The 24,765-nt window shown below is 40.1% G+C and overlaps 1 protein-coding gene across 7 annotated transcripts in view; it reads left to right on the top strand.

Moving 5' to 3' along the window:
• Positions 1-20,813, top strand: part of LOC127365649 (dehydrogenase/reductase SDR family member on chromosome X-like) — a 48,149-nt gene extending 27,336 nt beyond the window's left edge. For all 7 annotated transcript variants that reach the window (XM_051403962.1, XM_051403961.1, XM_051403963.1 and 4 more), the window contains 4 exons: positions 8,636-8,737; positions 9,346-9,553; positions 12,167-12,374; positions 15,608-20,813. In XM_051403962.1, the coding sequence (XP_051259922.1) occupies positions 8,636-8,737; positions 9,346-9,553; positions 12,167-12,374; positions 15,608-15,787 (698 nt within the window). In that variant the 3' untranslated portion in view covers positions 15,788-20,813. The remainder of the gene's footprint in view (positions 1-8,635; positions 8,738-9,345; positions 9,554-12,166; positions 12,375-15,607) is intronic.
• Positions 20,814-24,765: the final 3,952 nt, after the last annotated feature.

The raw sequence follows: 24,765 nt of genomic DNA, 5'->3' as shown, positions 1-24,765 counted from the left end.
ATAAAGTAGAGTTTGTAAATTAGTCAGTTCAACACACACACACACACACACACAGAGTTTCATGAGACTGCTTTAATGTGTATGTGTGAACGCAGAAAACCTAGATGTCCACCTAGACATATACCAGTAGCAGCTTTGCATCCCTTTAGAACATTTTGTAAGGGTCCATCGTGTTACAGCATTTGTGTGGAAGTTAGGTAGCCAAGCTTGCTGCATGAGTGTCATTGGCAAGCTCCTGCACACTTCCTGCAGTGTCTGCCCTGACAGGAGGCAGTCTGGCAAGCTATGTTCACTAAAACAGGAAATGAATATACCTAAGCTGGTTCTAATTAATATAGTAGTGTGTTTAAAGCTGTCAATATTTCACGCTAGCCAGATGGCGCGGTGCTTGAAATCTGTTGTTAAAGTTGAAAGATATTTCAGACAAATTAGGGGGGGTGGGGGGGTTAAAACATTGCCTTTATTGTCAGATCAGTTTGTACACACACAAACTTGACCAGACCTCTCTGATCTCTGCCTGTTAGGCTGTTGAAAATACAGTGATTTAATAAACACAGATATGTCCTCAGTTAAATGACCTTACTGACAGTCAAAGTACAAAAGAGGAATGCTTACTGCAAAACACTAATACAGGAGGAGGACTCAAAGTGACCTCAAAATGACCTTGACAAACACGTTTTTTTTGGTCTTAGCTCGAGAATTATGACCCAATTTCACACAGACGTTTAATGGAATACAAAAATGAAGTGACGACATTTTCTATCCAAAAGGTCAACTTCACTGTGACATCATAATGTCCTTTTTTGGCCATTATTCGACACCATAACTCAGGAGCAAAAAGGGGAGAACTTGACTACATTTCACAGTTGGTCGGACACTGCATTGGTGGTGACGCTTTTGAGTCAAATGTCATTGTGACCTCAAAATAGGTTTTTAGCCATAATTTAAGAATGAATTTGCCGAGTACGAGTAAACAAAATCTAGTACAGTATGGGCTTTCATCTTTCCAACTCATCCAGTCTGCCTTTCACTTAATGCCTCATTCTGAATTTCAAGCATCATCAGAATCATGCAAACAATGTACCGGAGCGCACCTAGCGAATTGTGATCCTTTGAGTGAGTAAATGAGTTTCACCCACAGCTCACAGAGAGCCATCGTATCTAAAAATACCAGGAGACAACAAAAACAACATATTTTGTGCAGCTATACTCTATATAAGAAACCATCTTTACATGGTAATCAAGTACATATGTACTTGTCTAGCCATGTTATCTATAATAATCTTCCATTAATCAGTTCAAAAGTGTATATTCACTGAAATCATACATATGTATCATCAATATAGTGATAACTTCCATTTAGACAAAATGTACTTTTTCTTATTAATATACCCTTTATATAATTCCTTCAAAGTCTTCACCACATATATTATATGAGTCTAGACAGACATGGATATAAACCACAACTTGACTGCTTGGCGGGGCCATACAACTGCTCCTAAATACACAATTTTCCTTCTCTTGTAATTTAAAATTAGAAAGCTTCTACTTATTTTTGTAATGCATTATTACCAAAAATGGAAGGATGAGCATGTCACAATTTAAGCTTAAATTTACTATTTAGGAGTTAATTTAATACATGTAAAATCAAACTACAGTGAGTAAAACACTGATCATCAGATGATAGCAAACCTGCTGTAACTGTATAGGTTATTACTTCCTAAGTTCTCTTTGGTGGAGCTGAGTAAGTACAGGTTGTCTGTGATACTGAATGAAGTGCTGTGGTTTGTCTTGCCTGGCCTTGCAGTGGAGAGCAGCAGAGAGCCGGCTGGCTGGGGCCCTGCTTGTGTGTAAGTGGCTGTCAGGTACAGAGACAGCGGCCATGTAGCTGGTGTCATTGAAGTCGATTTCCCTGGACGGGGCCGTGGTGGAATTGATTACTTCTTTTGTAATTGGCAGGCACTGAGGCATAGGGGACAAGGGGGGGTGTCTGTAGCCAGATGCTTGTGCGCTGAATGAGAATGTGTTGATGTGTGTGTGTGTTTGTGTGTGTTTGAATGAGACAGTAATGGATTCTCATTAGTATGTGAGGCAGGAGCTTTAAACATCTCTCTCCAAACGCCCTTTGGCATCCTTCCTAGTGTTTGCACATTTGTCTGTTGTGAGAAATGGGGGACAGCTCATAATATACATGTGAGCTGCAGAGGTGGTTCTCAAACCGGAGATCTGTGGACTGTTGTAGAGGTCCTTTAGTGGATTTAATTTCACTATAAAGTATCTTAACATATTTTATAGAATATTAGAGAGAGGTTTATTTGAGTCACTTTGAACACTAGGGAACACTAGGTTTTATTCCTATAATTATGGTAGTTCTGGCTAATCAGAATCCTCATGCTAACTTGCCACCAATGTTGCAGAGATTTGGGAAATGCTTTTATGACAAAATGATAAGTCTGACCAAAAGTAAACACTAAAATTAGCCCCCCCCAAATTAGCTACTATAGTTAATTGCATAGAGATCTACCTCCAGGGCAACCTGCTGGCTATCAAATCCAGTCATCTGCACAAGCCAACATCTATTTTCCTTTAAAGGAATGGTTTGACGTTTTGGGAAATAACACTTATTATCAGTTTTTGCTAAGATTTAGATGATAAGATTGATACCACTCTTAATATCTGTTATAGATGAAGCTACAGCCAGCAGCCGGTTAGCTTATTGGTGCTATGAGTGGTGACTGCAGGAAGTCAATGCTCCCGGCCAAGAAATAGTCCCAACACGTAACCCCGTAAACTTTTGTTTTTGTACGGATTAAACAAACAACATATAACCTTAGTAAGTAAGCTTTAGAGGTGCTGGTAGGCGATTTCTATTTTTATTTTTAGACAGACTCTCCCCTAACTCCAACTTCATTTTGAAAGACAGATATGAAAGTAATGTCACTATTTTCATCTAACTCTCTGCAAGAAATCAATTAAGCATACTTCCCAAAATGTTGAAGAATTCCTTTAAAGTGTTTTAATGAGATAAAATCTAATCCTAAACATACATTATTAGCTGAAGCAACACTCATATGAATTTAAGGCACAGGGGACTTGATTTAAAATAACTAAATAATTAAAAATTAAATAAATAAATAAAACAAAATTACTATATTTACTATAGGTATTGAATATAGTTTAGTGTAAAACTAAAATGTGGATTACTTTTTGGTTCAACTATGTCCAAAATGCAGTCACTATATAGTAGTGTAGACACTGCATGTATGTGTGTATTTTTACATATAAATGTGTAAAGATGTGTTTGGCCCCATTTGGTCTCATGGTGCAGTGTATTGCCTGGTGTATCAAAGGTACTATCCCTAGAAAACCTTGAGTACAATCCTGTCGGAAAAATGCTAATGGCTTTAGACTGCAAGTGGGCTTTCGTCAATGAGGCTTAAAGCTTTTCACTTTAAATTCTAAACACGTACACACACATGCAGATACAGGGTATTTCTGTATTTTTGCCACAGGCAGTGCTGTCTGTCCACTAACTTTAGTCACGGTGCACTTGAAAGTAACACTTTGTGCCTCAAACCATAGGCCTAGATTAACAGTGTGAAGCAAGGGAACCTGTGTGTGTGTGTGTGTGTGTGTTTGTCTGCTTAACACACAAAATTTCCCCTCGCTTAGGTAACACAGCTGCTCCCCTCCTACAAAAACTGTTATTTTACCTAAGCTCTTTCACTCCAATTAACATAATTTCTAGTCCCCTTTGTTTTGATTCAGTTCAGTCATAAAAGTAATTGAACCAACCACTTCTAAGTTGAAAGTTTTCTAAAGGACTGACCTTGTTAGAGTGCGTTTTTACCTCAAATAAAAGTGATTGAGTGTGCATAAAAGATAAAATATATTAGAATATATTGGTATTGGTGCTGTATTATTTGTGTGCGTAAGACCGCCTTACACTATCAGCTGTAAATCTAAATTCACATTAGATTTACAGCTGACTTGACTTGGGAGAGTATCATCCTATTAACACTACAAGCTGGAGTTGACTGGGGCACATCAGGTGAATAAAAGTGTCTGTGGAGAAGCTAACCCTGGCACGATGCCCAGACCTAATATTCTTGGGCATCACTGTGTTGTTTATCAGTCAGCTCAAAGTGAAAGAATTTATAGTTTTTCCTTGTCTCACGAGAGGTGCTTTCAGAGGGCACAATCCATTCATCCTTTTGTATTTTCACTCTTTTATTTAGACAGTATTGTAAATTGGGAGAGAGGGAAGGTGTAGCTGTAGCAGGATGTGATCCAAGAACATTACATGTAGCTTAAGATTCTGGCAAATTTATGACTTTGGAGTTGTCTTTTACGGTGTTGTATTTAAAGCAAAAATAAAACTGATCATCCAAACACATCTGAAGATGTTCAGTCATATTTGACCACCAAAACAATCAGAAGAGCTCTGACAGTAAAACATTTAATTACATGTCAAGTTGTTTGCTGTCAATTTTAAAGCATGTGAGATCTCTGGCCTTTTGGCAAGCAGAATTTGATGTGTCTACCAGCGATGCATTTTAATATCAGATTTAGGTATAATCCAGCTTAATCATATTTACTGTAGTCACAATCAGGGCACAAGATGCATGTTAAAGCCAGGTGGAAAGAGGGGATTTATGGTAAGAGAAGCAGGCAGTCCTCCCTCATCATTTAAAAAAAAAATGTTATTGCTTTTTTAAAAACGTATTCCTTTCTGCAAAGATCAAAAAAATAGAGCAGAAGAAGATGCTACAGCACCAGCATGAGTTATGAGTATTAGGTATGGGCATTAGCCGACTTACATATTAATTACCTGCTGTTCAGGATGTAGACTGTGCTCGTATTCTAGGCAGCCTGTGTTGAAAGTGTAAGTGTGAGTATGTAAAAGGGAGATTTTCGTGGACGTCTACTGATATATGCTTAAGCCTAGCTGAAAAAACAACTCGGAGAGTGCATTTGTACTTCTTCACAAAATCTAATCACACTTGGAACGCGGTAGAAGAAACAGGATTAACTACTGAAGAAGTGGCACAAGATGTTTCAATCCAGCATCTGAACTGTTATTATTACTAGTCAAGTGGGAAAACTGTTAATTTTCCATTGTATTTTTCAGGCCAAAACATTCGTAATGAAGTGATAATTGAAGTTATACACATACACATTAGGATTTGTTAGACCATTTTTTGCTTCTTTGATCTTTCTTTTCACCTAAATGCTGAACAAACTCTAGAAGCCCAGTATAAACAGTTTTCAATTTTCTATTGCAACAAGCATTCATTTTTTCCCCCTTGTGGTACTACAGTGGCTCTGATTGTGCACTGATGTGACAGGAACCATTTATAATCACATTTAATGTGCAAAATTACAGATGCAATTGCATAACACAAACACACGTCTGCTTTTCCATCCAAAAAGAACAACTGGTTGAGCCGCGAAGACAGAGGTGTTTGTGTAGCAGAGGGAAACGGAAAGGGGGAAGGCAAGGTGATGGTCCACAAGCTCTGAAGCAGAGTTAGAAATCGTTATTCTTCCATGAAACCATCCCTTGACTTTTGCCCCCTTCAAGACTTCACAAGTCATGAATGTGACATAAGTGCATTCAAGTGTCTTTGTTTGGAATTAACACCAAAAAGCACAGCAGTAAGGTAGAGAAGGGGGACCGTAACAAAGTTTCTTGACGTTTTGACTTAGTAGCAGTAAGAAAAAGCACAGGTTTTACTAATAACATTACCAATGGACCTGTTCTATTCGAATGTCCCAGTAAGTCATGACATTGTGATTGTGAGAATGTCCCAGTAAGTCATGACATTGTGATTGTGAGCCAGCATGCACAATACCAGGACCCTGAAATTGAAACAGCTAAATGGGTTTCTGCCATCATTCATTTTATTATTTACGCCTGTGCTTTTCCTACGGTGACACCAATTGGTCAGGAGGAGGTAGATAACTCATTGAACATCACACTGATATAATGTGTCATTACATAAACAAAGGACGCAAAAATTATATAATTTTATTTATTGTTATGCCTTTATACTCTCCACCACCCAAAATTAACTAAATCATCAACTGGCGTGCCATGGAAAAATACCTTTCCCTGTTTTATTAAGCGACTTTAACGCTTGTAATAAAAGACTTAAACCCACTTCGCTATTACATTAACTCAAAATTGATTTTCAGTTAACAAGTTATTGTTGTATGATAATTATGATGAATTAGAAATGGGACTTTGAATAGATCCAGTGGGTCTCAAACAGCGTGTGTCTCCAAGGCCAGTTCCTGTCGTCAGTTTCAAGTAATTCCTCTCTAACAAAAACACAGTCAGTGTGTGTTTGACTATTGAGTCGAGGAAGCCGAGTTTTATAGAAGATCCTGGGGTCTTAATTGACGGCTGGCAGCAGCAGGACCATGCCCGATCGATGGCATTTCGCTCCCAGTGGGCTTTCTAGATATGACTGGCCTATCTGAAAGGACCCGGCCTCAAGGGAGCCAGCTCAAGAGGACAGGAGAGGACTGACAGGCAGGAGACACACACACACACACACACACACACACACACACACACACACACACACACACACACACACACACACACACACACACACACACACACACACATATCTGTTCTCTGGCTAATGCACATTTATTTGCTGGTATATATACAATCCAGTTGTGCTTACGGTCATACAAATGCACACACTCCCTTTCTCCGCTTCCGTCTTTCTTTTCCTTTCTCCCACTCTCTGTCTTGCACACACACAAGAACACAGGCACACACACACTCAGCAGGAGGTGAGTGGCATGGCTTGAAGATAAGGCTGCTATCAGAACTTCATCGGGGACGGCTGCACTCTCATCTGTCACAGCGGCCTTTTTTTTCTATCAGCTCCATCAACTCTCCTTCCGCCCCTCTCTCAGTCCTCTTTCTGTCTTTGTTTATTACATTTGACCCTACACAGGCTTACTGTTTGTCTTTTTTCTGTATGATGGCTGTACACTCATGTTTTAATACTTTGGCAGCAGTTGTTTATCCCAAAAGGATTAGTGAGATACTAAAAAAGTCATTCAGACTCCAAAATGAGCCAAGGGTATTTACATATCCAGGTAGGGTGACAGTACTATTAAAATATCAGGGTCCAGACAAGTGAATAGAGCACCTTGAGGCAAACTTGTCAGTATGGATGACCTCCTGGTTTCTCATTGTTTACTCTCTCACTGTGTCTCTCACAGACTCATTGCTCGCTCTGATGCTGTGATATAGAATATTACACCTGTCACCTGCACATCCGGAGTATGTTAGAGAGGAAAATAATGACACCGCTGTGTGGTTTAAGTCTATGGTTTCCTGCCAAACTAAGGAAAAACAAATTGAAATATGGTACAAAGGAACACCATTCAGTAAATATGTTTAATATTCTTGATAGTGTTACACTGCAAACAGCACATGCAGTATTTATTCATTCTTAGAATGTGTTAGGAAATCGAATGTAGAAAAGCATGCAGGGTACAATTTAAAGCACTTATCGAAGAGATGAGATTTCAATTTGCTGTTTAAGATTGGCAAGGACAGTCCTGTGGATTGGGAAGGTCATTCCACCAATGGGAGAGCCTGTTGGGAAAAGGGAGATGAACATCCTTAGACAGGGAAGGACTAAAACTGAAGTAAAATAAAAAGCTTCAGAGCTGAGCAGATTAAAGAGGCACAAGAGTGTTACGCGCGGTACACCTGGAAAAAAAGACATCTAGATTAAACCTCTGCCAAGAGGAGAAAGTTCTTGTCGATTCCTCACTCAGACGTTCTCTAAAACATTTCTAAATCACTCAGAAACAGGAAATACTTTTTAGAGTAGCGTAGAACTAATAAAGATGTGGCAGTGCTCTTCTACGTAACATGAAGCAGTCACCTTCAGTCATAACACACAGTAGACAGATAGCAAGCTAAATGAGTGTACAGATAGACATGCATATTTACATTCATACACACACACAAACATGGTGCCGGAGTAAATACACTGTGATAACTCAACTCAGTATTGTGTGACAAATTTACAGTAATCCCATATCATCTGTTGGCCATTGTTAAGTCTAATTGCATTGTTGTCGTACCTTTACAGGTATTACAATAGTAGTGCAGCTTGAGCATTAACACTCTTCATACATAAGTAGATGTCCTATGTGTCTGTCAAGGTTTTAAGTATATATAGAAAGTGTTCAGCATCCCCTAAGTCATTTCTCTGCATACATACACTTACACTTAAGCATACAGAGTCACTTTCATGCTCTGATGATACCAGCTCCTGGGCATTGCTTTCTTACCTGTGTCTTATCATACATTAGACCTGATATAACAGTGTGTTAAGCTTTGATGGAGCTCAGGAAGAAGTATTAAGTTTGATATGAAGTGCCGGAGCAACAGAAGCGTAGCGCTGCCAGTATTGTACTGTAAGAACCCAGCGAGCCTGCTGTAAGAGATGATTAATACACTCTTTGATGTCTTACTGCTTGCAGAAATAATCCGTTTACAATGGCTCTGATGTGTGTGCCACGTGTGTGTGTGTGTGTGTGTGTGTGTGTGTGTGCCACTGTGTGTGTGTGTGTGTGTGTGTGTCCATTCCAGTGGAGTTCATGAAACTGGACCTAGCCTCTTTGCAGTCTGTCCGTCAATTTGTCCGGAGCTTCAAGGAGCGGGACCTGCCGTTAAACATTCTGGTCAATAATGGTGAGTGGTGGAGATGTCATGTTCGTCATGTGTGTGCTGTATACTTTATATGTAGAGTAGTCCGTGTAGTATTCAGCTAAATCCTCTGCAGAGCAGTGTAATTTAGATGCTGTCACCTGACTGAATTTAAAAGGATTTAAAGCATTACATTCTGCTCACTGAAAAATCTTTTACATGCAGTATATTTCAGCCTTTTTGAAAGTACTGGAAGATCAACATTGGGTTGATCTAAAGCATTAGCAGCATAAGTATTGTTTTAAAGTAATAATAAACACTTAATGAGATACTTTGCACCAGTTTAGTATTTCAGCCACCCATTTGATATGTATATACTCTGTATGACTGAAACAGAAGCAACATGCCAGTTAAAGGTCCTATAAAGATATATACCACAAAGAACACAACACACACAATGATCTCTGTGCTGAACAACGCTGACACATTAGAGACTCTTACGGTACAAGATATACATGATATGACTGTTTGCATTATGTGTGTACTTCTGTCTTGGGTGTTGATGCGTCAGACACATCAGGCCTTCCTACAAAATTGAGTATTATTGGAATTTTAAACTCCAAACACTGAAATGTATTTTTGTGTGTGCCAAGCTGGTGTCATGCTGGTTCCCGATGGCCGTACTGAGGATGGATTTGAGCAGCACTTTGGTGTGAACTATCTAGGCCACTTCCTGTTGACCTGGCTGCTACTGGACACACTGAAGGATTCTGGGAAATGTGGCTACTTCTCCCGTGTGGTCAACGTCTCCTCCTCTGCCCACCGCATGGGCGAGATCAGACTAAATGACCTAAATAGCAGGTAGGCTCACACACACACAGACACTGTAGCAGTCGTGACCACATCAAAATATATATAACAATGCTGGCAATATATAAAAAGATGATTAGATGTAAACAAACCTCTATGGACAAAACCACAAAACAGCTGTATTATACAGGAATGATCCCTTAATTTTGTTGTTTAAAACAAAACAAAAAAAACATTTCAAGCGCCAACTTGTCACACTCACCTGCACTTCCTCTGTGCTGGCATCACCAACACAATGGTCTGATTTTCTGTTGGCATTAGGTGAGCAACTATTGGCTCCAGTTGGCTCAGTCTCATTCCAGCTAGCAGCACTGCTGTCCAGAAGCATTAGCAGCCTGAATATCTTCATTGTGTCGTTGCATTACCTTAGCGGTGGGCTATGGCTCATGCCAGCATTTTATTTTATAAAAATAATATCCTAATTTGATCCAAAAATCTTAAATGGACTGCAAGTAATTTGTCATACATATCCACAAAGAAAATACGTTAATGTAATTTATTTAACTTCATCCTCTATGCAGGTTATTCATTTATGATTGTTTAGCGGTGCTCCCGAAAACTTGATGATTCGAGTCATCAGTCGAGAAGACCCCGAGCTGACATTTTTATTTTTAGCTGAGTCATTGTACACGGAGAAATACACGAGCAACAGCACGGCAGACTGTCAGCTTTACAAACCGAGTCTCAAAATGACCACAAACCACTAAACTAACTTTGATGGAAGTAGAGAAGGGTCATAGAGGAGAAGAGTCTGTTAGCTTCTCTGACGCTCTCTGCTTCAGTAATGACTGTCAGTGAAAGTCGTCTAAACCAGATGGCGGTACAATCTCCTCTATTGCCTTCTACTGTGATTGACTTTTCGTCTGACAGCGTTGTCAGCCGTCTGGTAGGAGGGATGCTCAGTCGTACGCTGGGATTTATGGACTCAACTATGAGCAGGACTCATGTTTCTACTTTCTCTCTCTTTTGAAATCTGATCTTTTCACATCACAAATGACGTAGAGAGGCATTAAAATGTAAGGTAGGCTAAAAAACGAGACTCTGATACAGGAGTTTAGTGTGGCCTTTCAAAAGAGAAACAAATAGTCTAATCTTTGTACTGACAAATTCTGAGGTTGGGTACAGCTGTATTATCTCATAAATGCTGCACGTAGAAACATTGGCTTCGAGTTTCCTGCTGAGATTCTCAGTTGTGAAGTTCCTAATGTTACTGCCTTGTAGCTATCTGAAAAACTCACCTACTGTATTATCCTTGGTCCAAACATTTGAATATGCCCGCCCCACCGCGTTGACTGATTCTGTTCTGGCATCATGTCATGAAACAGCAGTTTCTCGGTTGAAAAAGCGATTATCCAATGAACGCTGCAAGCAATTAGCCAGTCAGTGCAATGGACGGGACTACTGCCATTGTCAAACTGTTGTCAAGCGTTGTCAAGCTGTAAATAAGTAGGAGTAATAATGCAACCCCCTTGATTAACACGTTTATTGAATTAGACAGCATGTCGCCTCAGTATCGCCTGACATCGTTGTTTGTTTTAACTTCGCTCAACTCCACTCTTAACACCCCGGTTAAGTATGCTGGCATAGCTACGCATCAGTGTGGACTTAAAATGTTCAGGCGGATACATTGGTCTCTAGTGATTGTTTAGGGAAAATCAAATGCCCCTCCCCAATGGAAATTAGTTAGAGTGAAGGTAATGTCAGACTGAAGATGGAATTGGAGTTGAAATTCTTTCTGATATCAGGCAGCTACTGCATGGCAACAGTTGAGACGTGTAGATGTGGACGTGTCAGTATTGTCAACAAGAGGGAAGGAAAGTAATAGCTGTGTGCGTCAACATCATTATCCTCAAGTGTGTATTAAATACTGTCTAGTCTCGTTTCACAGATGTGTTTCAGTCGGACGGGCTTTGTGCACATGATATCAGTATAATGTTGTATGAAATGGAATATTGTGCATCGACCATTTAAACAATCGACAGATGTGTAAATAATTTCGATGACACCACAGTGATAGTAAGATCACTTTGCAGGTTGAAAATGTGAGCTGTAAGTCATCTAACAGGTGCATACATGCACAAACAAGAAAAAAAAAAAAAACCTGCAATGTAGTATTCACTGCCTGGCAGGTGTCACAATTGCAGATTCCTTTCCTGTACATGGCGCACATCAGGATTTGTGCTGGTCTGAACTGCGGTTGCAGTTACGTTTGAAGATAGGTGGCACAGGTTGGATTGGAACTGCCAGTTCTGAGCCGTACTTCTTTGTAAACTGCTGGCACTGCGGCTCTGCAGTCAAATGATGTTGTCTGGGCTTGGTTTCAGATTTGTCACAACGATGACACTGTCTGTCCTTGTATGCCAAATTTGGAGGATTAAGAGAGGCCATGTTAAGTTTCCGCTATAATAAGAACTTGTCCTTGTTCAGAGGTACAGGTTCTTCTTACATGGAAAAACAGTTGATTCAAAAGAAATGAACAAAACTGACCAAATAAACCCCAAGAGCTGTTTACCAGCCTTTTATCTTTAAACAGAGGCACATTTCTTTTCTTTTTTTTCATTTACAAGTCTCACAGTGTTTCATTTGCTTTCTCTCTCTCCTCAGCCAGTGTTATTCAGCCCATGCTGCTTATTGTCACAGTAAGCTGGCCCAGCTGTTATTTAGTTCCCACCTCCACCAGGAGTTGCAGCGTGGAGGTTTCCCACTGAGTTCATGTGCTGTGGATCCTGGCATGGTGGATACTGCGCTATATCGCCACCTCTGGACACCTCTCTGCCTGGCACAGAGCGCCATTGCTCGCCTGCTTTTCAGGGTAAAACACTTTCCTGACATTCATCTGCGTTTGATTTATGTAAAGCTTCTCCGCAATTTTTGATTAATAACTTAATTATATAATTTAATTACTAAGTAGTACACTATGTAGGGAAATCCATTAGGATGTATAATTGAAATAAAACATGGCTGACATGTCGATTCAGTAAATGTATTTTCTGCTTTACCACTGAGTGGTAAAGAACTCTCACTACTGTTTCTAACCCTTGATTTTGGTTAAACATTTTAAGGACAACAAGACCCTAATCTTTGTTGCTTCGATTTCTTCTTCAATCCCAAAACCCAAATTACAGTTTATTCTGCTGTTGTCCTAGTTCAGTTTCTTGTCTTCTAAATGTCTGGAATGTAAATGTCTATAAGGTAAAATGTAGTGTCTAAATGTGTTTTCTCAAGATCTGTAAATGATTTGCAATCCAAAACACCTACACTCCAAATCTTTTGCAATCAAGTGCCAGAGGAGCTTGAGTTTTCTTTTTACAACTTTTCAAATGAACCAAATGTCAAGTTGAAATCTTGAATCTCTCTCTGTAGCAAATTGTATTCCATATCCAGTGAGCGATCATTGTTATCATATTTTTCCTACTAACAATCATATTAGCTACTACATTAGACATTTAACAAACAGTAACTTTGCTCTCCGGTAAAGAAACGGTTAAGAAAGGGTTACTTTTCCTTTAAGGGACCCTCAGTGACCTGAAACAACAGACTCGAGTGCAGGCATTGTTCAGGATTATATTATACAAGATGAAACACAGACAGTCATGCCTGCGCATACACACAGTCTAACCACATCACTGAAAATGGAAGTGCTGGTAAAAATCAAGGCAGGCTCTTCACTGTGTTATATTTTAAAACATTTCTTGCATAGCTTAAAGCGTTGGCTGCAGGCTGCTGTTAATGTCCCTGGGATTTAATGGAAGGAGACGTGTGTGCGTGTTTGAGCCCAAAACTGCAATTGTCACAGGCATTTGCCTCCGAGCACAACCTTTGGGATGGTTCTGCCCCACATACGCAAACACATTAATCACACAAAGTCATGCATGTAATCATTAACACACCCACACACACACAAACTGGGATTCTCGCCTGTTACAACACCTTTTTATCTCAAGCCATAACATTTGAATGCATGTAGAGCCAAAGGCTAGAAGAGGGATAGAGAAAGTAAAAGATGCTAATGTATACAGTGATAGTGCCTGGTAATGTACTGTACCTTGTTATATTTGTCCTTTGCACATACATACATAAGTAATATATGTAGTCAAATGACAAAACGTGGTGTGCTCATAAGGTTGTTCTAAAAGACAAAAGAGAACAATAAGAATCAGTAAAATAAATATATATGTATATAGTATGTAGTAATAAAATATGTATAAAAATTCAAGGTTAAAAACAACTATGGGGCGCCCGGTTAGCGGTCGGTAGAGCTGGTGACCCATGTACGGAGTTGCTGCAGCAGCCCAGGATTCGAATCCGGCCCGGGCCCTTTGCTGCGGGTCATCCCCTTTCTCTCTGCCCCCCTTTCCTGCCCATCTTTGGCTGTCACTATCAATAAAGGCAATAAAAGGCCAAAAAAAGCTACTATGAATATATACATTTGTCACAAACTGCAAAAAAAAAATTTGACTGTGACGTTTTGTGTTTCAACTTAATGAGGTGTGTTATCTGAACAGACCCTGGCTGTTTTAAACGAGAAATAAAGGAGATGAAAGGCACTCAGACTTGTGACGCTTTTGAAAAGTCAATAAAACCAGCAGCATCTTTTGGCAGCACGATGCAATCAATATTCAGAGGAAGTAATCCTTGTAATTAGTGAATGGGGAAAAAGCAGTAAAGTCTAATATAATGAACTGAAATGAGTGGCCTGTTCTTTTCTTTGTTTAAATTATTATTAAAGACAAAAACAATACTCGAGACAGTTCTTTTTCAAAAACAAGATACCTGAAGCTCCATTAGCTGGGACAGAAAACACTCGACCCAAACATCCCACCCACCCAAAAAATGAAAGCAAACATTCATTTGTGATTCAGACTCATTCAGGTGGGTGTCTTGAAGCGCTGCAACATCGCATTGCCAAGGACTTTAAATGTGAGATTGTTTTATATCACTTTGCTTTAAGACCCAATTTATATTCCATGAGATAATTTTAAGGACGTTGGAACTCATTAAAAATGCTGATTTTGCAACATCGTTCTTTCTCTGGTTAATATGAGTTAATACATCTCTGGGGGGGAAGGGAAAGACACATAATAATGCCACTGGGGGAAAAAGAACAGGGATGTCTATGACACTGCAAACGGTGCTATTGAGACATTTAATAAAATTAATAACTGTTTTTAGCACAATCAGACATTTTAATTTTGACCAAGAAAAACAGACCACTAGACAATTACAAAGGCGAAGGTTATTTTTTCCAACAGGAAAGTCATAAGCAGTCAAATGTAATCAGCAATGAAATGAGTGGCCCGTTGTCATGGAAACAAGTTGTTTTGTTTTATTTTCTTCTCACGAAAAGCGTTCTAGGGAGCGCTAAAAACCCCTCCATGTGTGAACAGACTTTCAGACTACAGACAGCAACATGAATAATGAAGCACAAGTTGTGTTTTCCTGTATTGTCCCTCGCGCTGAAAAATTTGGCCCTGCGAGCGAAATAATAATTAATTCAGAGGAACAATTAAAATGCGTGTTTGGAAATATTGTGGAGTATTACAGCACACACACACACACGCTGGTTCACGCACAAAGTATGCAAGTGTGCTTGTTGATGCTCGCAGGATGTGATACCCTCTCTGCTCTGAAACCTGCTCCTGGTCTCACAGCTGACACTGAGATCATTGTTAAAATGCATCACCACCAACACACACTTATGCATGCAGACGCACACACACAGCCTTCTTTTTACTGACACTAACATACAGTGACATCAGCCCTCCTTACGCATTCACACACACACACACACACACACACACACACAGTGACACTTATTTGTTTGTTGCACTGATAACTTGTTATTGAACTTGTCATCCTGCAGTCACTCCAGTTCCTTTTGGGTTTTTTTTTTGGTATGCATTTTTTAATTTAGAAATGTATATGTTTATATGTATTTATGTGTGTGTGTGTGTGTGTGTGTGTGTGTGTGTGTGTGTGTGTGTGTGTGTGTGTGTGTGTGTGTGTGTGTGTGTGTGTGTGTGTGTGTGCGTGTGCTTTCCTCAGACTCCTGCAGAGGGTGCTGCCACCGTGCTATACGCCGCTCTTTCACCAGCGCTGGAGGGGGAGTGTGGTGGAGGCTACTGGGCCAATGGGCGCAGGGAGATGACAACACCACCGACCTTTGAACCCCAGCTGCAGCTGAGCCTTTGGGAAACCAGCCTGGAGTTGCTGGGCCTGCACTAGCACGGGACTGAAGGGCGGCTAACTGGACTAAACCTCGAAGAAAAACACTTGGGCCAACCAGCCATCTTCTCCCTCTCCCTTTTTTCTCAGTATTTTTTCTCCGTCCATACCTCGCATGGAGGTGTTTCGTAGCGATTTACGGTGACAATCTCACAATCTGCTGCTGGACTGTGATTGGTTAGTTGGGGAGTGACTCATTTTTTGTTCCAGACCCGCCAAAGAAGGGCTACAGGGGATGGAATTTTTTTTCACTTTGAGCGAGCAAACATATAGACACACAAACAAACTCTAGGGTTATATCGATATATGATTTCGCTGGCATAGATACTGCTGACATTGGCCCAAAATATATCGGTTGTCATCTGACTCTGATATCATGAAGTTTATTCCCCAATTATAGCTAACCTCAGATGTCGTTCCACAGTCTAGTGTTTAAAAAAAACCTGCAATGACACCTGCCTCACTCTGCCTTAATATCATTAGTTTGGCTTTCAAGTCCCTCAGTGAACTAAATGCTGTTTCAGAGGCTTTTCCATCCTAAATATAAAAATTCAAGCAAACACTGAAATGCTTTTTGGCCATAGAAATATTTCAAATCAAAAGCTGAATTTTGGCGCAGTATACTGGCTTCAAAATCACATGTCGGTCGAGCCTTAGCCTACACACACACACACACACACACACATTTATGCACCATAACAAGGATCTGATTTTTTAAATCTGAACCCACCTTGCGTTGGCAGGGGAATGTGATGTCATCTGTGTGCTTTGACACGTCACAGTGATTTTCTCAGATCGTCTTGCCATACCGCTCGCTTGACTGAGAGCACTTTGGTTTTTTTTTGGTACATTCACATGCTTTTACTGGTTACTATACTGAATCCTCATGTTAACTGCTGGTAGCTGTATGATAAGCTGTGTTTTTCTGCTGTTCTCATGACGATGCTGGGAAAACATGATCAGCCCCTCTTTCCTCTCTCTCTCCACCGCTCAGCAGTCCCACAAAAGACGTTCCTTCGGACTGATTGGGGGATTCGGGAAGACTCTGAAAAAAGGAGATCCCATGTAAAAGTAGGCCTAAATTTGGAATAATTACCCACATAGACCCAAAAGGGATGATGTATCTGGGTTTGTTCTGGGGAATCTTCTTGCTGTTGTCATTTTCCAAAGCCAGGATTTCCAGACGTTTCTGTTTGCTTTTGTCTGCCCAGAAACAAAGAGGGAAGGATGGGGAACCTTCACTCTGTCCCCGTTTTCCTTTGTGATCTGTGTTAATCGGTTTTACTGTGTCTGTGATACACGTGTGTGTTTTATGAGTTAAGAATTAACTCATGCTATAGACCCAATTCGTCTTGATGGATAGCACAACAATGGCTGGTCCTGGAGGAACAGCAACGGGCAGAAGAGAGAGAGGGAATGCACTTTTTTTTTTTCAGTATTCAAGCTGTGATTGGTTCCTCATTGCTGCTGCTGCTGCTGCTTCCTCATTTGGCGCAGCTCCCAGTGCATTGTGGGATTGAGATTTCCCAGTGGTGAGAATCAAACTCCATCTGCTGAGCTGACACACACACACTCACTCAGACACAGTGGAAGCAGCACATCCAGGCACAGGCTTATCTAAACAAGCACACAGCAAACAAACACGTCTGTTACTCATGCAGGAAAATACTAACACACACACAGACACAGACACACAGACACACAGACACACACACACACACACACACACACACACACACACACACTGCGCCATAATGCCATCTCCACTGTGATAAACCATTTTAGCTGTGAAGATGACAAGTTTTATCTCAAATTAAAAACTTTTGGCTAAAAATCCTTCCCCTCATGCCATTCCCATGGCTGTATGTGTATATCGTTGCTTTGAATACTGTCTCTGAGCATCCAGCATTCATTATTATCTGCCGTATGTGAAGCAATAGTATCACTGTGGTAGCTAATTCAGCCAGTAGCACATAGCCAGACATTCAGAATAGGGAAAGAAATTGTATAAATGAATAAGATACCAGCTTCAAGTTACCCATATATCAGGAATTCAGAACGTCTACATGTGTAACAAACATTTAATGAAGACATTGTTGGTGTGTGTTGTTTTGAGTGGTTAAATTTAAAGTAGTTTTTTTTTTTTTTTTTTCAAAAAATCCACAATGCTTTCCAAGCAGTTTGGAGATGTGTCCAAATTCAGGGGCTGGATCCTCTGAACGATGCGGACCACAGTGAGTGAGGCTGAACCTGCTCCTCTCCTCTAAATGGGACAGTGGTTTTACACTCAGAGATAAACACTAATGGGGTGTTCCTTGTCAAATCGTAAAGTCGATAATGTCCATGTCTATTACAGGATGTTGCCATCAGACAGCCAACTAAATTTGCAGTATGATGTTTAGTGTCAACCCACAATGAACTCCAGGCAAATAGTGGACCAGGTTAATGGTAAATGCATCCATATTACTTCCATTTATTTGTAATGCCCTGTGAATAACATGTCCATGCTGCAAATAGTGGATTTCATGCCTGGCTTCCATTATTTACAACCTCTTGTTGGTCTAGTCCATGTGATATGATTACCAGTGATAGTCCACCTTAACACCATTTACGAGTTGACAAAGACTGCCTGAATGCTCTAATGAACAGTCGATCAGCACTTAATAGATGAATTGAATCTTGAGGGCCTGATTTGTCCTACAGATTTTTAGTCCAAATGTTGGCCTTTAGTGGAGGAGCCTTTGAAATGGGACTGGCCTTGTTGGCTCATTGATGAAATGCAAACTCTGGAGGATTGATGTTTAGGCAAATGCGGCATTCATGTCATATGGGATGGCTGGATGAAGAAGAGGATTTCCATGTTTACAACTTGTGAGCATTCACATCACCTGACAACTCAAGACAGTTTGTCCTATTAAATGACAACACGTAATACTTTATCCATTTGGGTTTAATTAACCTTGAATGAAAGACTTTTGCTGACATCCATGTTTCTTTAACTTCAGTCGAACATCTTAGTTTCTGAGTCATAATTACTGGAGTACTTGGATGTTGATGTGAACGACTTCTACAAGTTGGAACCAAGGTTATTATAGTTACTAAAACTAAACAAAAAACTTAAACCAGGTGTGAAAAAAAACATTTTAGTTAACTTAAGCAAAAAAACTAATACTACTAATAGAACAAAGTGACCAAAATGAAAACAAAAAACTTTTTTTTCAAACTAATAAAAAATACAAAACTATAACTACTCTGGTTGTAACATGATAATTACGAATAACTTAGAAATGACATGAACGCAGCATAACCTCCAGAAAAACACACCACAGCTTCACCGGATTGGCTCCCATTAGAGAGTTACTTGAATCTGTCCAATCTGGCCAGTTTTCACTATTTGAAATAGAAAACCTCCACCAGCAGGTTTACCTGGTTTGGATAAGCCAGTCAGGGTTCGGTATGTTGGGGACTTTGATTCAGCTTTTATTTAATGAAATATCACAATCCAGAACATTGGTGTATTATTAGGAAGTTAAATTCATGTTTAAAATTCTAATTTAAAGCATACACCTTAAAAGTTTGGGTGTTTATTTTCTGGTGTAGCAGTTGTGTGACTCTAAATGCCAGCAATATTCCTCAGTTTTTGAGATCTCCTCTTCTACGTGTTGTCAAACTGCGTGGAAACAAAGTGTTTATCGCCTCAGTGCTTCCTTGTTTGACCGTGTGGTTCCCCGAGGCTACTGTAAGGTACCGACCAAATAACAGAATAACAAACAACCCAACCTAGTCCTGATTAAACAATTGCGCTTGCTTTCCTTCACACGAATGAAAACACCAGCTTACTACTCAGCAGCGCTCATTTACAAAGTACAAGGCTACAGTACAGTGTGAGCTAAATCCTGTCACAGTGCTATTGTGTTTTTCACAGTCCGGCTGCTGCAGTAGATGTATTAAAACCTGAGGAGGAGAACGTCACTGACTGTCTTTCCTATCTGAGCACAAGGTTTTCCAAAGACAAGGCGAGGAGGAGTGCGAGGGTCTGTCTTGGCATTCCTGTTGTGTCGGTGTGCAGAAGAGGGCCGCTAAATTATCGATGAATTACTTGTTATATATTTAGCGTACTCTTTAAGCGTGCTGCACAGACAGGACAACACAGTGAACTTTCTGAAGTTGAACTGCAAATATAGAAAAAGAGCAAAAAACGGCTCAAGTAAACCGTCTGTGATATTGTCTGTATGTGATTTACTCGTATCTGATTATTTCAATGCGTTGTCACCGCTGGACAATGACCAGTGGAGCTGTATGTAGACTGACAATGTTCTAATAGCCATTCTTCTGTCTGACCTGGGATTACATTTATATTAAATGTTTCAGTCCCAAGTTCTGCAAATCCTAAATGTGTATATGTATAGGAAGAGAGATAATATAAAGATGTATACAGGGAGTGACCGGATGAACTGAGTGCTTAGTCTGCTATTAGTCCAGTTAAGAGAAAACGCATTTATTGCTCCTTTCACCTTTTTTGCCTATCCCCCTATACCATTTTCTCCTTTGGTGTGAGTGCAATGTTTCACTCAAGTCCTTGCAGGGCTGCAAATCGAGGATGTTCCCACCTCAGATCCAGTGTAAACATTCAGTTCATCTGGGGCCCTTGGGGGATTTATGAAGTGTGCAAAATGTTTTATTTTTATCATTTATTTTGTTGTTGTTGAGATACACATGTTATTGCTTTTGCCGTGCCTATGAAGAAAATCTCCCTCATATATGTGTAACTGTGAATTTTTCATGTAGAAATGAGCTTGTAGAAACTGTGATTACCGTCTTGTCCTGTGCATTGCCGTAAGTTTTTTCTCTCTTGGAAGTGATGGGAGAGTGTGTGTGTGTGTGTGCGTGCGTATGTGAGTGTGTGTGTGTCTGTCTAGATAAGGGAGTTCATGTCCATGTTTTTTGTCAATGGTTGTGACATTCCAGCAGCAGCCACCACCTTTTCTATTATCCAAAGCTTCTAAATAAACATATCATTGTGCCACTCTCGCTTCCCGTCCTTTGCACTCTGTGTGAGTGAGAAACTGTCAGACTGATGACACGCAGCATGAGACAGCGAGCCTCGAGCGCAGTCTGAACTTTTGAGATATTCTCAGATCCATCAGTGGAACTCTCCCTATCTCTCTCTTGCTCTCTCTCTCTCTCTCTCTCTCTGTCACACACACACACACACACACACACACACACACACACACACACACACACACACACATTTACTATCAGGTCACTAGGATTAACGCTTTCCTAATATCAATATCAGATTTGGTCCAGTCAGTAACGGAGCATTTCACCACTGATACCTTCAGATAAAAGCGTACTATTAAATTACGATTACACAGTGGTAGAATGCAACTAAGTATATTTACTCAAGTACTGTAGCACAAATTTGAGGTGCATAAAAACATTAAAAAAAGAAATCAAGGCTGCGGTCAAGTGTCTTTTTTTCTGTTTAAAATGTGGCTTTATGCTCATGCTTTGGACATCACGATTACATAATTGTTATTTATTAATTCTGCTAAACCTGAAGAACTCGAGCTGACACGTTTTTTATAGGCTTGCATTTATGGTAATTAGTATAGGGAGGGGGTTAACAAAAGAGGGCTGAGGATGTTTTTGAAAGAAAAACACAAATCTGAAACCAAAGAATCCCTCTCCTTTGCTCCCCCACTACATATATTCATAAACCTTGGACCCAGACAAAGTGCAACAAATGAGTCAGACAGCTATCTCTCTGCATAATATGACAATAGAGTTTCTGTTAGAGGAAGCAGAAAAGAGCTACTGTCATCTTGTCTTAAAGAAAGGTGCTATTGAGACACTTGATTATGCAGCTCAGCCAACATGACTGACTAGTGCTGCAAAGCTCAAATCGAAACACTGTGGAAAATGTAAGACAACTCATCAAGGTGCATTTGAATGGCAGTCGAGCAGCCTTACATCATGTGCATGCTTATTTGTTAGAATCAGTATCTGACACAATGCGGAGCATGAGGTGCTGTCTTCTCAACTCTTTGTAACACGAGGACACGCACAATACTGCGTGTCTGCACTGAATCGACTGTCGTCTGAGCTAGCTCAGGCAGAAAACAGGGAGAGAAAGAAAGAGCAACTTAAAATGACAAAATGATCATCCTCATTTATGTCTTAGTAATTGATGATCATATACTTGGGACATATTATGGTTTATAACAGCAAGTATAATCCACAAAGCATTCTAAACACACTTAATAGGTCCTTATTCAACCATTAAGTGGCAGCTCTCCCTCCATAAATTCCTTATGGGAGATTTAATGAACTCATTGCATGCACACTCATAAACTAGGAATTGGCTAATAAGCATTCATTTATGTAATTACTGTCAAATGACTGAGAAGACATTATTATTCATGGCAGTATTCAAGCGGGACCTGGTTGTACACAGTCACCCACCTGCTTTACCTGCATCACCAAAGTCTCAGTCCATTCACTACTGTGTAGCTCTCCCTAGCCTGGTTCCTCCTTATCTCAGTGTGTTACTTACCTTATTGCACAAAATACCCAAATCACTAATACCCATTTACTTTTCTATAAACTAAAAATGTTATGTGCCTCTGTAGATGATGAGAAAAGTAAAAAGCATTTTCTTCTCATTGATCTTTCTATGCTATCTAATAGAGTTAAGAGTAAAGAGTTATTTTTGGGTTGGCTAACTCTAACCCCTTTGTGAATGTTTCATAAAAAGTTTAGAATTGAAATTGAAATTTGTTACTAAAAGGTGCATTAACATTATATTTAAATGTAACTGAGTTATTTGTCACATCCCACTGCCAAAGGACACGGTGCCAACAGCTGCTGGGAGTCGTTTATCTATCCACTTAATGTTATTTCAAGGATTCAAACCAGTGTCAGGATCACACTGTGTTCAATGTCAAGCCCACCACAAACCTGTTCACTAGCTTTGCTTATAATTTATTAACGTGGTTGAATAAATCTGAGGTCCTAAACAGATGTTTGAAACAGATGTCTAACAGATAAACACAAAAACAGAATGACTTTTGTTGACCTTCTTACAACAGGAAACTTAGAGGAACAGGACTAAAAACCTCTGAGTTACAGCGACTGAAAGTATGCAAAACACCCACAGTTGTACATACCAAGACAAAAATATCGGTATACAATTATGAGACAACCTGGGAGACAAGAGTTGTGTGTTTGTCATGAGCAGACAATAAGGAACCCTAAAATAATGATAAGTGATGCCGTGCCCTCTATAGTGCCCTTCCAGTGGAGAAAATGTGATGCAGTTCCCTAATGGGTGCCCTTCCAGTAGGGCTGTCACTTTTTATTTTAAATTTGTGCGGTTCATTTTCGAAGTGTAATGTAACCTCTTCGAATTCAAAATCTACAGTCCAGAATGCAAAGTAGTTTCCCTTGTGATCCAACAGAGGACACTCTGCTATCAGATCGATGGCATACCCTACTGATCTGTCAGTAAACTAAGCTAGTAATGTCATAACTACAAAACTGGAGGACACTAGCAAGCAAAGCATAGAGCAGCAAAGCTGTCCTGAGTGGACAATCGTGACACCAAAACATCTGAGAAGCAGCGTGCTTCTGTCGACTTTGTACAAAACAACTCTCTAACTCTACAATGACAACAAATCTGTGGACTCAATTGTTAGCTTGCCACCCAAGTGAGGCAGCGGGGAGGAGGCATCACAGACGAGTCGAGCTTCTGGTAAAAATGCCATCACCGAAAAGAGAGCAAGATTTATGCAAGAGTATATGTTGCATATATGGCCATTGGTTCAGTAAGAGTGAAAGTCTTATGCTATAGTATAGACTTTACATTATATTTTTTAAATAATTTATTTGAGCAGATTTTGTGTCCTTTAAAAAAAAATTGTTGGAAAAATTGACAGCCATCCCTTTCAGTGGACAAAACCTGATGCAGTGCCCTAAGGGTGCCCTTGCAGTGGAGATAAATAAATACATCATGACTCTCCGCACACTGGTGCCCCACCGCACACAGATGGTGCCTTTCTTTATTTGTTTTTTGCCCTTGCAGCTCAAACAGCCTGAGTCCGCCACTGGCTGTATTTTACAAAGGTAGCTGAACAAAATGATAAAATATACACAATAAGTGAGGATATCTTTTCCTGTGGAGTGCAGGAGAGGTCTCTCTGTCTGCCTGCAGGTCCAGCTATTAGCAGTCTCTAAGTGTGAGATTAAGACAGCCATTAATCTTACAGGCAGCGGTGGCTTATAGGAAAGGCCTGACAGCCCAGGGCTAAGTGATACATGGACCTTGTCAAGACTCCTGATGGAGGGATGGATGGGTGGACTAAAAGGACACACACGCCCACCTCACCTGGCAAATAAGGTATGAGAGGTGAAAGCCAGTACATGTGAGATTACCGCAGACACAGTTGGGCAAAAAGTCATAAAGTTCTCCACAATAAAAAAATAAATAGAGCAACAAACACTTCAGGACGGTGAAACTTCCTTTAATAACCTACTTTTCTGTGCAACAACATTAATAATAAACAACTTCAGTCACCTGGTGCTTGTTGCAGACAGACAAGACACAGAGGTCAAACTCTGCTTCAGAATCTGGAACAGGTTTCTGTACCACATCCTGTTCCAATAAAAACTGTACTTCTCACTTCACAGGACAGAGAGATCACATTGCACACAGGTTTTCATTCTGTGTAGTCCTAGTTTGTCTGCAATGCATCTCAGTTAATCTATTTCCAACTATGGGCCACTCTGTGCTCTCTGATTGTGTGGCTAGATTGATTTGGTCTGGACTCAGGTTTATAGTTGGCAGCAGTTGGAGTGAGGCCAGTAGAAATAAAGATTGAGATCTTTACTCTGTATTTCAAATGAAATACTGTTTGCATCAGTGGTATTCTTGATGAAACTATTTTTCTTTTTGAATATAAATGTCATCCCAC

The sequence above is a fragment of the Dicentrarchus labrax genome, unplaced genomic scaffold, assembly GCF_905237075.1.
Source record: "Dicentrarchus labrax unplaced genomic scaffold, dlabrax2021, whole genome shotgun sequence".
Lineage (NCBI taxonomy): Eukaryota > Metazoa > Chordata > Actinopteri > Moronidae > Dicentrarchus > Dicentrarchus labrax.
Note: the sequence above shows the minus strand (reverse complement) of the source record. Positions and strands in the feature narration are given on the sequence as shown.